Source organism: Trachurus trachurus (genome assembly GCF_905171665.1).
Source record: "Trachurus trachurus genome assembly, chromosome: 13".
NCBI classification, from domain to species: Eukaryota; Metazoa; Chordata; class Actinopteri; order Carangiformes; family Carangidae; genus Trachurus; species Trachurus trachurus.
The window spans coordinates 36885854-36898725 of NC_139892.1; the positions used below are offsets into that span (position 1 = coordinate 36885854).

Here is a 12872-nt window from a genome sequence, read left to right on the forward strand (position 1 = left end):
GGTCTGTGGCTTTGCTGTCTAAGCAGGCTGAAGTCTCAACTCTCTCGTCTTTTTTTCATAATCTTCCTCATCAGATGAGTCAAAACTTTCAGCCTCTGAAGCACCGTCATCCTCCTCACCGCTTCTCTCTCTCTCTCTCTCTCTCTCCTAACGATTCTGTGGTTTCATAGCGCTTCACAGTTGTTGTTTTGATTGACAAGGGCGCACGTATTTGAAAGAGGAGAGTCACAGGAGTAGCTGAACCGCTTTTCTACGGCGTAAAATGACCAAAATATAAACAAAAACCAGCTCTGGTGATGGTGAGAACAGTAAACCAAATAAAACCAGGCTTCTCCGCAACAGGAGGACAGATGTGTCAGTAAAAAGGCCTCTCATGGCGGCGGGGTCCGGTGTGTTAGAGGGCCGAGGAGAAAGGTGGATTTCTTACTTAGTTGTGTTTCTCTGCTGCTGTGGTGATCTGTCAGCTTCCTCTCAGCTCTCACCACTTCCTCTGAGGCAGACGCTTTGGTGTCTGACGGTGTTCAGACCATTTCAAGTCACTTTTCACATTTCTCTGCTTTCTCAAAACCATCCAGAAACATGATGAGTGACCTCGGAGGGGCCGGCGTGACCCCGACCTCCAACCAGTCCACTAACAAGAACGGCACCTGTGATAACATGGCCACACCGGGGTTCCACACGTTTGTCATGGTGTTCTACAGCCTGGTGTTTCTGGTGAGTCTGTCGTCTTCAACCCCCCCCCCCCTCCCTCTGTCTCTTAGATAGATAGATAGATAGATAGATAGATAGATAGATAGATAGATAGATAGATAGATAGATAGATAGATAGATAGGGAGTGTGCCTATGTTCCCACTGGACTCTCTCTACCTATCTGGGGCCGTATTCACAAAGAATCTTAAGGTTAAAAGTAGCTCCTAAGGGCCGAATTTAGGAGCAACTCCTAAAAAAAGTGGGCGTGTCAGTCTTAAATTTAGGACTCCTAGTTTTTTAAAATAAGAGTAATTCACAAAGTATTTTATGCCTAAAAGTAGCTCCTAAGTCTGGGAGAGCTTAAAAGGCCTCGTGAGGACTCCTAACTCAGTAAGACCTATTCACAAAGAATCGGAAATGGCTGCAGCCAGGCAAATGTATGGAGGACTGCGAATTGCTGCAGAGGGGGTGCTGGAGCACCTGCCCCTTTGCCCTTTGATGCCAAAAGTGCCTTTTTTGCGGTGTTTTTTTTTTTTTTTTGTCATCTACAACATTTTCGCTATAAAACGGGAGTAGTGACGGTGACGGACTGTCCAATATAGGCGTCACGACGGTCGGACAACTGCGACTGCTGCGATGCAGTCATGCGGGGGCGCCGCCGGCACTCAATAACCAATCACCGTGTTGAGCGCCTCGAATTCGTGCACGAGAATTGACGTAATCCATAGCAACGGGGCGTCACCAGGGCGTCACTCTTACTCTGCTCTTAGTGATTTATCCTTAGTAAGAGTAGGTCTCAGCGGCTTTGTGAATAGCTTTTAAGAAAAAACTCCTACGTAAAAACTTTTAGTGCGAGTTAGGAGCACTCCTAGCGGTAAGATAAAATGCTTTGTGAATACGGCCCCTGGACTCTATCTATCTGGCCTGTCTAGCCTCTACCTGGTCTTTTTACTAAACTTAACCAACTCCTTTCTTCATTGCCTAAACCCAACCAATGGTGGGACCAAAGGGCTGTGGGGACATAGGAATGACCCCGATAGATAGATACTTTATATATCTCGAAGGAAATTCAGTTTCTCAGCTGCACAATAAACAGACAATCATTCAACAGCAAGACATAAAATAGTAAAAAGTAGTGCATTCAAAATAGAATAAATAAAAACAATAAATAGCCCACGATAATAAAAATGCAAGATTGCAGTGGAAAGTGCAAGTGCATACATAGTATGTGGGACATCATTCCCCTCGTTCCTTCTTGTTCAATCCAGATCTGTTCCTCTCCCTGTTCCCCGAGCAGGTGGGTCTGGTCCTGAACGGCTTCACCCTGAGGGTTTACTTCTGCAGCACTCAGCAGCACATGTCCAGCAGCGTGACCGTCTACCTGAAGAACCTGGCAGCCGCCGACTTCTTCATCAGCCTCTGCCTCCCCTTAAGGATCGCCAACTACGCCAGCAGCTCCGTCCCCGTCCGCCGGCTCTACTGCAACTTTGGCGCCTCGGCCTTTTACCTCAACATGTACGCCAGCATCCTGTTCATGGGCTACATCGCAGCCAACAGGTAGGCCCAGCCAGGTCACAACTTTGAGCTGTTTTTTTGTTGCTGTTGTTGTTGTTTTTTTTTTAAAGGGATAGTTCACCCAAAATTCAAATTTCACTCATTATCTACTCACCGTCATGTCGACTAAGAGCTGTGAGAATTTTCAGAGTCCTCCGTGCCTTCTCTGAGTTACGGGGGGGGGGGGGGGGGGGGGGGGGGGGGGGGTCCGCGCAGCAGCATTTGTCCATATAATGGTTATAATGGATACCACTTTTCTTCGTCCAAAAAGACACACCAAAAAACATCCAAATACCTCCATGCTGCTCGTCTGTAATGTCAGTCTTGTATTGAAGCCCCAACATGAGAAATTCAGAGAAGAGCAGTGAACTGAGACACTGGGAGCTTCTGCTACAAACAAGCTTAAAATATAGACTTATTTAATTTTTTTTCAGAACAATTTCTCATGTCGGGGCTTCAATACAAGAGGGACATTACATACGAGCACTATGGAGGTATTTGGATGTTTTTTGGTGTGTCTTTTTGGACGAAGAAAAGTGGTATCCATTCACAACCATTATATGGACAAATACTGCTGCGCGGACCCCCCCGTAACTCAGAGAAGCCACGGAGGACTCTGAAACTTCTCACAGCTCTTAGTCCACATGAGGGGGAGTAGATAATGACTTGTGAAATTTGAATTTTGGGTGAACCATCCCTTTAAATTGATTGGCTAGTTGAGAGAGACACGAAATGGGGAGGCAGAGAGAGGGGGAATGACATGCAGCAAAGGGCCACCAGACTCGGGATTCGAACCGGGGGCCGATTGCCGCGAGGACTGTAGCCTCTGTATATAAAGACAAGCAGTGTTGGGAAAGTTCACTTTCTACATCAACTAGTTTAAAGTTCAGTTCACAGATTTAAAAATAAACTAGTTCATATAATAAACTAGGTCGTAGTTCACTTTTTTTTTTAAATACATTGCTGCAAGCTATTTATTTTCTGTATTATTGCCACAGCCCATATAGAACCATAGACAGCAATTATTTTTATCAGTTTTAACACTGAAACTATGTGTCAGATTTCATATTTGTATCTAATTTTGAATCCTTATCCAACCAGGGTTTACATTAGCATTGAGGAGACGGCCCTCAGGATACTGGCATTTCCCCATTGTTGCTTTAACGTTTTTTATTTTTTTATTTTTTTTATTTTATGACACATGCAACAATGCGACACTGTGGTGGCTGGTGTTGCCAGATTGGGTGGTTTTTTCCGCTACAGGTCTGTTTACAGAGTGTTTTAGCTGCGTTTTCACCTGGAAGCCTCTTTGGAAATCTGCCACACTCTTGAACTAAGTTATAGGGGAGATTGGGGTAGAGATGAGCCACTTTTCATATTCAGGATCACTACATCAAGACAATTATAGTTTTGTTGCCAACTAATATATCTTCATATATTTCAGGATGATGTGCATCCCCACAAACAAACAGAATGAGCGTAAACACAACAATTTTGATAATATAGCATGTCAAAAAAAAAGTGGTCTCATGGCTCAACTCAAATTCAGTAGGTTCAGTTCATGTTCGCCCAACGATTGTTCATTGAACACGTTCAGGCCCAAGCCCAACAGTGAAGACAAGTATTATTTGTGCACCTTTCTGTGTGTGAACTACCGTGTCGGTTTGTGTCATAATCAGTAAATGGTGTGTGTGGCATATTCAGTGGGTGTTTGGCGTCACTCTGAGTCATGTTAGTCAGAAACAGCTGTGTGGTTTGCTGTTTCTTTGCATCACCACAAGTTTTTTTGTATACCCCATTTTTACAAACAGTTTGTCTCAAAGCTCTTTACACCAACATCACCTGTCCTTAGACCCTCACACCCACTGAGGAGAAACTCCATAGAAAAAACATTAGAAACCACAGGTTGAGAGACAGAGGAAGGAAACAGTTTACAGCATGGAATATGGGAAAACATGGAAATGGTTTCAGTCAATTAACAAGAGATGATGAAGGCAGCTTCTGCTGGGCAGGCTGGGTCATGTAACTATGCTACATGTGTGTTTGCTGCTTCGCTTCAGTGCTGCTGCATTGGTTAATTGGTTAATTAACCACATCCTCATTGTGCCACAGTGCCACAGAGCTCTGGGAACTTTTCACACTGTGAGAGAATTACTCTTCAATCTCTGATCTCCGCGAAAATTGCGGTTTGATAAATAAGAAAAAAAAGTGATTCCCCCAACACTCACAGACACACACACATCCCACATCACAGAAAGTGCTGGGAATAATTAAGTTCTCATCTTGTTTTATTTCAGACCTGAATAAACACAAAGCTCAAACAAGTTCCGTAGCTTTACAAAAAGAATACGCTACAACTTCTGTAAAAAAATTATAAATTAAACAATAAACAACAAACAATAAAATTAAATGTGTGCTTCCTGTTTTACAGAGGTACTGTAGCTATACAAGTACATCTCTTACTGTAACCTAAATTTACACACTGCTAAAAACATATAAACTTACAACTGTAAGGTTTTTGAAACTAGTATGAAGTAACCAACTGGTAACAAATAAGTGCAATCTTCCAACTGTAAAGTTGCATCAACTCCTGAATGACTTTCCAATGACGTCACTTCATAACGTTTCCAAGGCAACACAAGGAGGCTGCTCTTGTGTGAAGCAAACACAACGTTTTTCAACTTTATGCAAAGATATATGTGACTTTTTTGCAATGAAAATGCAGGGATTATGAAATCATGCAAGCCCCGCATATTTTGCACATTTTGCACGGAGATCTGCGATTTATGCGGCGAAAGTACGGCGTCTTTGAAAAAATGCGCAGACTTTGGCTGATTATGCGTTGAATTATGTGATAGCATAATCACTTAAAGGAGCAGCAGGACTCAGAGTCTCTCATGGGTGACTGAACTTCTCACCTCATATGTCTAAGAGAAAACCCTAGACACCCTCTTGAGAAAACCCATTTCTGCCACTCAAATTCGCAACCTTGTTCTTTCGGTCATGACCCATTGCTCATGACCAGAGGTGAGGGTGGGGACAAAGCTCTGCCTTTTGGCTCAGCTCTCTTTTCATCGCAATGTTGTGGTACAGCGATTACAACACTGCTGCAATTGTGATTATTATTATTTCTCAAGGCACGGGCCTCACAGGACACATGATTAAAAAGAAAAATGGATAAGTAATACAGATGAATGAAACGGAGCTGGAGGTTGGAGTTCACCCCGGCCTGATGATCCTGGATAAGGACACAGGATGTGAACAAACTATAAATATGAGGGCTGAGCTGCTGCTCTGGCCAGGTTTCACATCATCATGAGGATATGAGATTGTTCTGGTCACCTGTGCTTAAAAAGCATGAGGGATGTGGTCTGACAAAAATAAAAACACAGACAAAACACACAATAGAGAGAGAGAAGCAAAACACACACCATGGAGACAGCGCTGCACTGAGCATGGTTGCAGCAGGGTTGATTCTAAGCATTGCAAGCTGAAGCTCAGCATCCTTGAGAATGGCTGCAGCAGGTTTGGTGTCAGGCTCCGTCTCAGTTATTCGTTCCCTGAATGATCTGCTTTGCCAGACGTTACAGGAAATGAAGCAGAGCCCTGTGCAGGGGATCATAGAGACAGAACCCACTGGTGGAACCTCATGGGCAGCAGCAGCGAGATGTATGCAGAAGCAGCAGCAAGGCAGCAGAGCAGGAAATAGCAGCAGCAGCAGCAGCATAGCCAGGGATGAGCATGTACAGTAAGCTGGGGGGTTTAAATAGCCCGCCCTATTTGGAGGAGGAGGGCATGTGACTGATCAGCTGATCAGAATGGGCACAGCTTGAGTTGTCTGCCTGAACGAGCTCCGCAGGCTTCGCATCATAAGTCTGAAGTCGGAGCTGGGAATTACGTCAGACCTGAGTTGACGGTATTTCAGTAAACAAGTTGGAAAACATGGACACCTCCTGTTGTTGTTGTGGGAGCGTACCTATGTTCCCCGGGTCCTATGTTCCCCCATAGGGGAATATACCTGGTCTTTTTACTAAACTTAACCAACTCCTTTCTTCATGGCCTAAACCCAACCAATGGGACAATTCCACTTCTCACTCAAAGTCACAACTCAACTTCTCACTCAGAAATAGGCAAAAATCTGCAAAGTCACAACTCCACTTCCAGGTATGGGTACAAAAATTGCATGTTCACTGGGTCCTTTTGGTCCCATACAAAGTGGGGAACATAGGACCTGGGGAACATAGGGATGAGCCCGTTGTGGTTAGCCGTTGTTAGCAATGCCAGTTGAAATACCATAGGCTACCATGTCCACAGATAGACGTTGGACAGTACTACATGTTCCACTTATTTAATTTCACAAAAACAAAACAGACGTGTTAATAAATAATACATTACAAGAGCTTTTTCACTACTTTTGATGTACGGCACAGCCATTCTGGATGGCGTGTTATGACGTCGTGGTCAAGTCGGGGTTGGTGAGGTTCGTCCCACTTTCCCAGTCGGATATCCGACTTCAGGTGGCATTCCAGATGAAATTTCAACTGGAACGCACCATTTGTTAATGTGTCAATCATTACAGTTGCTAAGCAGCAACTAGCAGCATCTCACCTCAAGTCTGAATTTCCACAACAACTTTTTTTGTCTCCTTCACTTTGCGCTGGTTTTGTTCAGTTTTTTGACCAAGGATTTGTGTTTCTATGCAAATAAAAAGCTAATTTTACATTTTAAACTTTTTTTAAAACTCATTTTACAGTAACTTAAATTCTTTGTGTTTTTCGTTTTCTTCTTTTTCTACTTCATGACTCCCAAAATAAATATAATATTAATAAAAGTAATTATTGGATGTTTTGGTCTCAACAACAAGCTTATGAAGACATAATAGGACATATTATGAGTTCACTTTTGTATCAGTATCACTTTTGGAATCCATTGTGCCAGTAGCTATGGGGACATCAGAGCAAACAGCTGAACCACCGGTCGACTGAGACTGTTAGAAAACATGATAGACTTCACTGTCACGCAGACTGTGGTCACATCTGAGCTTGTACACAGTGCAATGTCACCACCACGTAGATGTGGTGACATTGCAAGATGTTATGTTATGTTATGTTACCATGTGATCAACATTCAGTTGTGTTTTGTCACCACAGGTCTTATTCAGCTGTGTAACTTCTACAATAAAAGACCCAAACACTGGTCGGTCATTAGAAATAAAGGGCATGCAGTAATGATGATGATGATAAGGCAAAGATCATCAGTGAAGCTTCTGTCTTCAAGATCATGGTTCTCCAACGGAAAAAAAGAAACAAGAAAAGACCAAGGACAAGACTCAAGAGGATTATAGAGGAGTCTTTCCAGGCTACTTACCCTTATCATGTCACTTAATTCCTTAGTTCTTCTGGTTTTTGGAATGATCACTAGAGCCGTGAGGTCAATTGTGAATGGTTGTTACAGTAAATCTCCTAGGGACCGATAAAGGTATAGTATAAGTTGTGATATAGACATCCTCCTCTCTTTATAAAAGGTATCTCTACTTTCATTTTAATGGCCTCATTCACTCCTTCTGTTCTCCCTCTCTGAAATATGAACATTGTAGTAGTGTGTCCCTTATGGTAACACATTTATGTAATTTGACCCAGAAGATAGATGGATAGATGGATATATTCATTAATACTTCATACTTTATCAATCCCCAGAGTGAAATTGAAATATCATAGCCATTACAGAAACAAGCTATAAAAAAAAATGGTTAAGAAGAGCAGTGCAAAACAAAAATAAATAATGAATATAGAAATATGAAATATAAGTATAAAAAGGACACAACTATAAACATTAACACAAATTTTGATAAAAACATAACTAAATTTAATGAGTTGTTATCATCAATCTATCTATCTATCTATCTATCTATCTATCTATCTATCTATCTATCTATCTATCTATCTATCTATCTATCTATCTATCTATCTATCTATCTATCTATCTATCTATCTATCTATCTATGAATTTATTTTAAGTTATTATCATGTACTGTAGAAAGAAAAGTGCTGTGTTCATGAATGCAAAAAAAGTGACAGGGCGGCGATGAGGTTTGGTTTATTCCAGTTCTTTGTGTGTAGGTCTGGCCTAGGTGGATGCATTAAAGAGACACACCAACTTAACTAAGTGGACTTATCTTATGTGTAGTTTCACTGCCAGACTGAGCTTGGTTTTTGCATTAACCTGTCACGAGTCCGAAAGGAACCTGCATGGCAACCAGACGTAGGATTTGGGTGCAGTGGAAGCGTTTGGGACCCGGGCCATCGCTTCACTTCAAGCCATCGGGTCCTGGTATAACACAAGTGAGAGTCACGTCTGTGCTCTCGGCAGGAAGTCTAGCATGTTTGGTGATGTGAAACTTTAACCACGTCCCCTAAAGCAGCTATCAGTCAGTGTGCTGGGGGAGCAGGGGGTCTGGCAGTAAGAATTATTTCAGAACATGTTATGTGGTCTAATGGCTTTGGTCCACCTTAACTTCCTGCTGTAGCTTCTGCACCGTACTTCACGACATTACCGATAAAAGGATGTGACTATTAGCTTGGTCTTTCCCTTTAACCACTCTGTAGCTGCAGAAACCAAGTTTAAATGTTTAAAAGCTCACTGTCATTGAACACAACAGGGGATTTTGCAGATAGAGTCAGTTACAGTATGAACTTTTTTTTTTTGCAAAACAATCCAGCAGCTCACTATACAATCCAGCACTTAATTACGGGTATTTCTGCAATACACCAACAACAGTTTCAGAGCAATAATTTATTATCACTGATAAAGAGAGTGTAACGTTTCGGGTCACATATCCTTCCTCAGACTTAAAACAGGCGAGAAAGCAAGCCTCTAATTACTCAATCACCTGACTGATCATGTGACAAAATGTTCACGCAGGTGTGTAATATTCAAAAAGATATATGATTATAGGAACATCAAAATACAAAATACTGCACACTCAATATGAAAAGAAAGGAGAAAAATTAGTGATAACAGTCACATGACATAAGATCAGACATAAAATCATCTTACAGTCATGAAATGGGTACCGGAGGCATCTTGATGCGTTCATATCAGGTGATGAACAACAAATAAAAAAAGAGAAAAGGAAAAAAGTCCATCCGATGTCCTATCTGTGTTTATCGGGTTTTTAAGTCTGAGGAAGGGTTTCTAACCCGAAACGTTACACTCCCTTTTTTGGTGATAATAAATTACTGCTCTGGAGCTGTTGTTGGTGTGCAGACTTTCTTTTTTTCCTATGATTTCTGCAGTACAAACCAGCACCAGCTATACTGCTGGATTCACAATAGAATCCAGCACAATTTACCACTTTGGACAGGCATTTTGCAATAGAATTTCAACATCTTGCTATTTGGCCCCTTATGTGTTGTTGTGCTTTTCTTTTGTTGTTGTTGTTGTTGTTGTTGTTCTCTCTCCTTCTCTTATTGGTAATACTTTGTATTGTTTTTCTATCGACCACCTACCTGCCAATGGGACAAGAGATGGAAATTAGCCGCATGGCTATAATCTCATTCATATTTACTTTATAAATGTTCATTAAAGCGGAAGTAAGCGATCCGGTCGTTCCTGTCAGCCGATGGAGTTAGCAGCCCCCGCCCTCGTCATGGATCTATTGGTCCTCGTCCCTACGTCACCACATTCACGCGCATCCCTTGGCTGCACACACAGAGAGGACCGCCCCTTTATGCCGTTCTCTCTCCTCATTGGATAAAGGTTGTAGGATACAAGGAAAGTTTTCTCCTCGGCTCAGAGCAGAGCAGAGTGACTGACAGACCCGTGTTTCAGACCAAACACTCTATGTAAGTGATTGCTGTCAGAAGATATAACTATTTAAGACTTATATTAAAGCAGAAGTAAGTGATATATTTGTGTTAATATAAGTCTTAAATAGTTATATCTTCCGACAGCAATCACTTACATAGAGTGTTTGGACTGAAACACGGGTCTGTCAGTCACTCTGCTCTGCTCTGAGCCGAGGAGAAAACATTTATCGTATCCTACAGTTTTTATCCAATGAGGAGAGAGAACGGCATGCAGGGCTGTGTGTGCAGCCAAGGAACGCCGTGAATGTGGCGACGTAGGGACGAGGACTGTTATGGTGCGTTCAAGGAAACTCGTGTTTTTCCGACCTGTGAAGTGGTACCAGTTCGATCTGGTACGAGTTCACCGGTCAGAAGTTACGAGTGGCCGTTATAGTGACTTTCACCGGTAAAACAGGTCGGAAAAACACGAGTGGGTTGCCTGGAACGCTACAAAGTCGTAAGTTGTGACTTGAAGCTGTAATTTACGATTTCAAAAGCCTGCCTGGAACGCAGCATTAGCGAAAACGACCGGACCACTTACTTCTGCTTTAACACAAATATTCTGCTTACTTCTGCTTTAATATGCACTGTCCTATTTCCTAAATAAATAAATACATAAATAGATTGGAATTGAAATTGAAAATTGAATCGTGTTGTGGCCTCTCCTCTCCAGGTATCTGAAGATCGTCCATCCTTTAGGAACTCACGTCCTGCAGACGGTGCGGGCTGCTCATGTCATCTCCGTGGTAACCTGGGTTCTCCTCCTGGCTATGATGATGACCTACGTCCTCTTGTCGCTGCTCACGCAGGAGCCGTTAGTCTCTGTCTCCACGACCCTGGGCTGTGGCGTCCTGCACAGCAAACCTGTCACCGTGCTCTACAAGGTCCTGCACTGCTGCTCCGCCGTCACCTTCCTGCTGGTCCTGGTCTCCCTGGTCTTCTTCTACTACAGCACCTCCCGCAGGCTGTCGCTGGCCCTGAAGAGGCAGCCGGCCTCCTCCAGCCCCAACAAACTGGCCAAGTCCCGCAGGAACATGTCGGTGCTGGTCAGCGTCTTCTGCGTGTGTTTCGTCCCCTACCACCTGGTCCGTCTTCCCTACGCCTTCCTGATGGGCCGCTGCTCGTGGTGGAGCCAGGGCTTCTTCTACCTGAAGGAGCTCACCATCATGTTGTCTGTGCTCAACGTCTGCCTGGACCCGCTCATCTACTTCCTCTTCTGCAAGGCCTTCAGGGCCCAGCTCAACCTGGGGGGCTTCAGCACCGCACAAGCACAGACGTACGCAGGGAGGTCTGTCAGGAGAAGCAGCAACGAGCAGCTGAGCACCATCAGAATCAACAGGAAGACGTCGCTGGTCAGCATGACAACGAAGAACAACTGTGTGCTGTAGCTTCAAGCTAGCAGGCACTCGTGACTTCATTAGTCTTCTAACAGAAGATTTCAGGTTTCCAACAGACCTTTTTACTCTGCAACTTCATTCAACCTTTTTCCAGGGTTTTCTCCACCGACAAACCAACCAAACAAACAAGAGGATGTAAATAGAATATTAGCAACAGGAAGCACTCGTATTTATAGTTGTGTAAAATTCAAGATTTTATTTTATTTTTTAAATGAAGGTCTGCTTATATGTGAAACAATGTTGGATATTGAATGAGTATCACAGACCTAATGTTCTGACTTCACAAAATGTACAGATACATTCTGTGTGGACCATACAGTACGTATATGTGGTAACACTTTACTTGAATAGGTATTCATACTATTGACATAACACTGTCATAAACATCAGTGAATACTAATGACAGCTGTCGTTAAGTGTCATTCGGTAAGTTATGTCACTTTTAATGCAAAGTTGACATTATTTGAGATGTTTTTGTTGTGACAACTTGACATAAAGACAATTTAAACTGTCATAGCAGACCTAATTGCCAAACTTTAAAAGTTATGTTAAGTTCTCATAACAAGGACATCTCAAATAATGTCAACTTTGCATCAAAAGTGACATAACTTACCGAATGACACTTAACGACAGCTGTCATAAGTATTCATTGATGTTTATGACAGCTTTTATGACAGTTTTATGTCAATCTTATGAATACCTATTCAAGTAAAGTGTTACCGTATATGTTATAGATCAGGGATTAACGTCAAACATGAGTTTTCAGGACTCTTTGTTCCCTTCTTTGTTTCTTTTTTCTCAGCCAGCTGACCTTAATCCTCAAGAGAAGGAACACATGTCCAGGATATCAGATGAATTTACTTATTGAGGCTATGATTATGGCCAGTATAAAATACAACAGTGGCACCTAATGGACAAAACAGAGAACTGTCACCACACGGCCACAAGCTTCTTGCTTTTACAGAGCCGTCACTCCACCACTGCCTGCAGCAGATCTTTTTTTTTAAGTGTAGCAAACAATATAATGTACTTTAATATAATTAATTACTGTAAAATACTGTACATATATATGTAGAGGATTTGATGTCATAATTTGTTCCTTGAACAAGGGTTTGCATAAATGTCAATGCAACAAACAGAGCTGGTCACACAACTGAAGCGGAGGAAGGCTCACTCAGCCTTATTTTCCACTGTAGGAACTTAAAGGTCCAGTGTGCAAGAATTGGCAAGGTTTACTGACAAAATCTGAATATATTGTAAGTGTATAATCGCTATAAAATAAAATCTGTTCGGTTTTTGAAGCCTTATACATATAGCAAGGGTCTTGCTTTAGAGTGTGTCGCCATCTTGCGTATACGCCATGTTTGTACGGCAGCCCGAACG

General features: G+C 42.4%; 1 protein-coding gene across 1 annotated transcript; it reads left to right on the top strand.

Moving 5' to 3' along the window:
- Nucleotides 1-579: 579 nt before the first annotated feature.
- Nucleotides 580-11480, top strand: LOC310996389 (P2Y purinoceptor 14-like; the record flags this gene model as incomplete). The annotated part of the gene is made up of 3 exons (XM_083985764.1): nucleotides 580-714; nucleotides 1989-2248; nucleotides 10766-11480. The coding sequence occupies 3 exons, from the start codon at nucleotides 580-582 to the stop codon at nucleotides 11478-11480; spliced, it is 1110 nt and encodes a 369-aa protein (XP_083841890.1).
- Between the last annotated feature and the right edge of the window lie 1392 nt (nucleotides 11481-12872).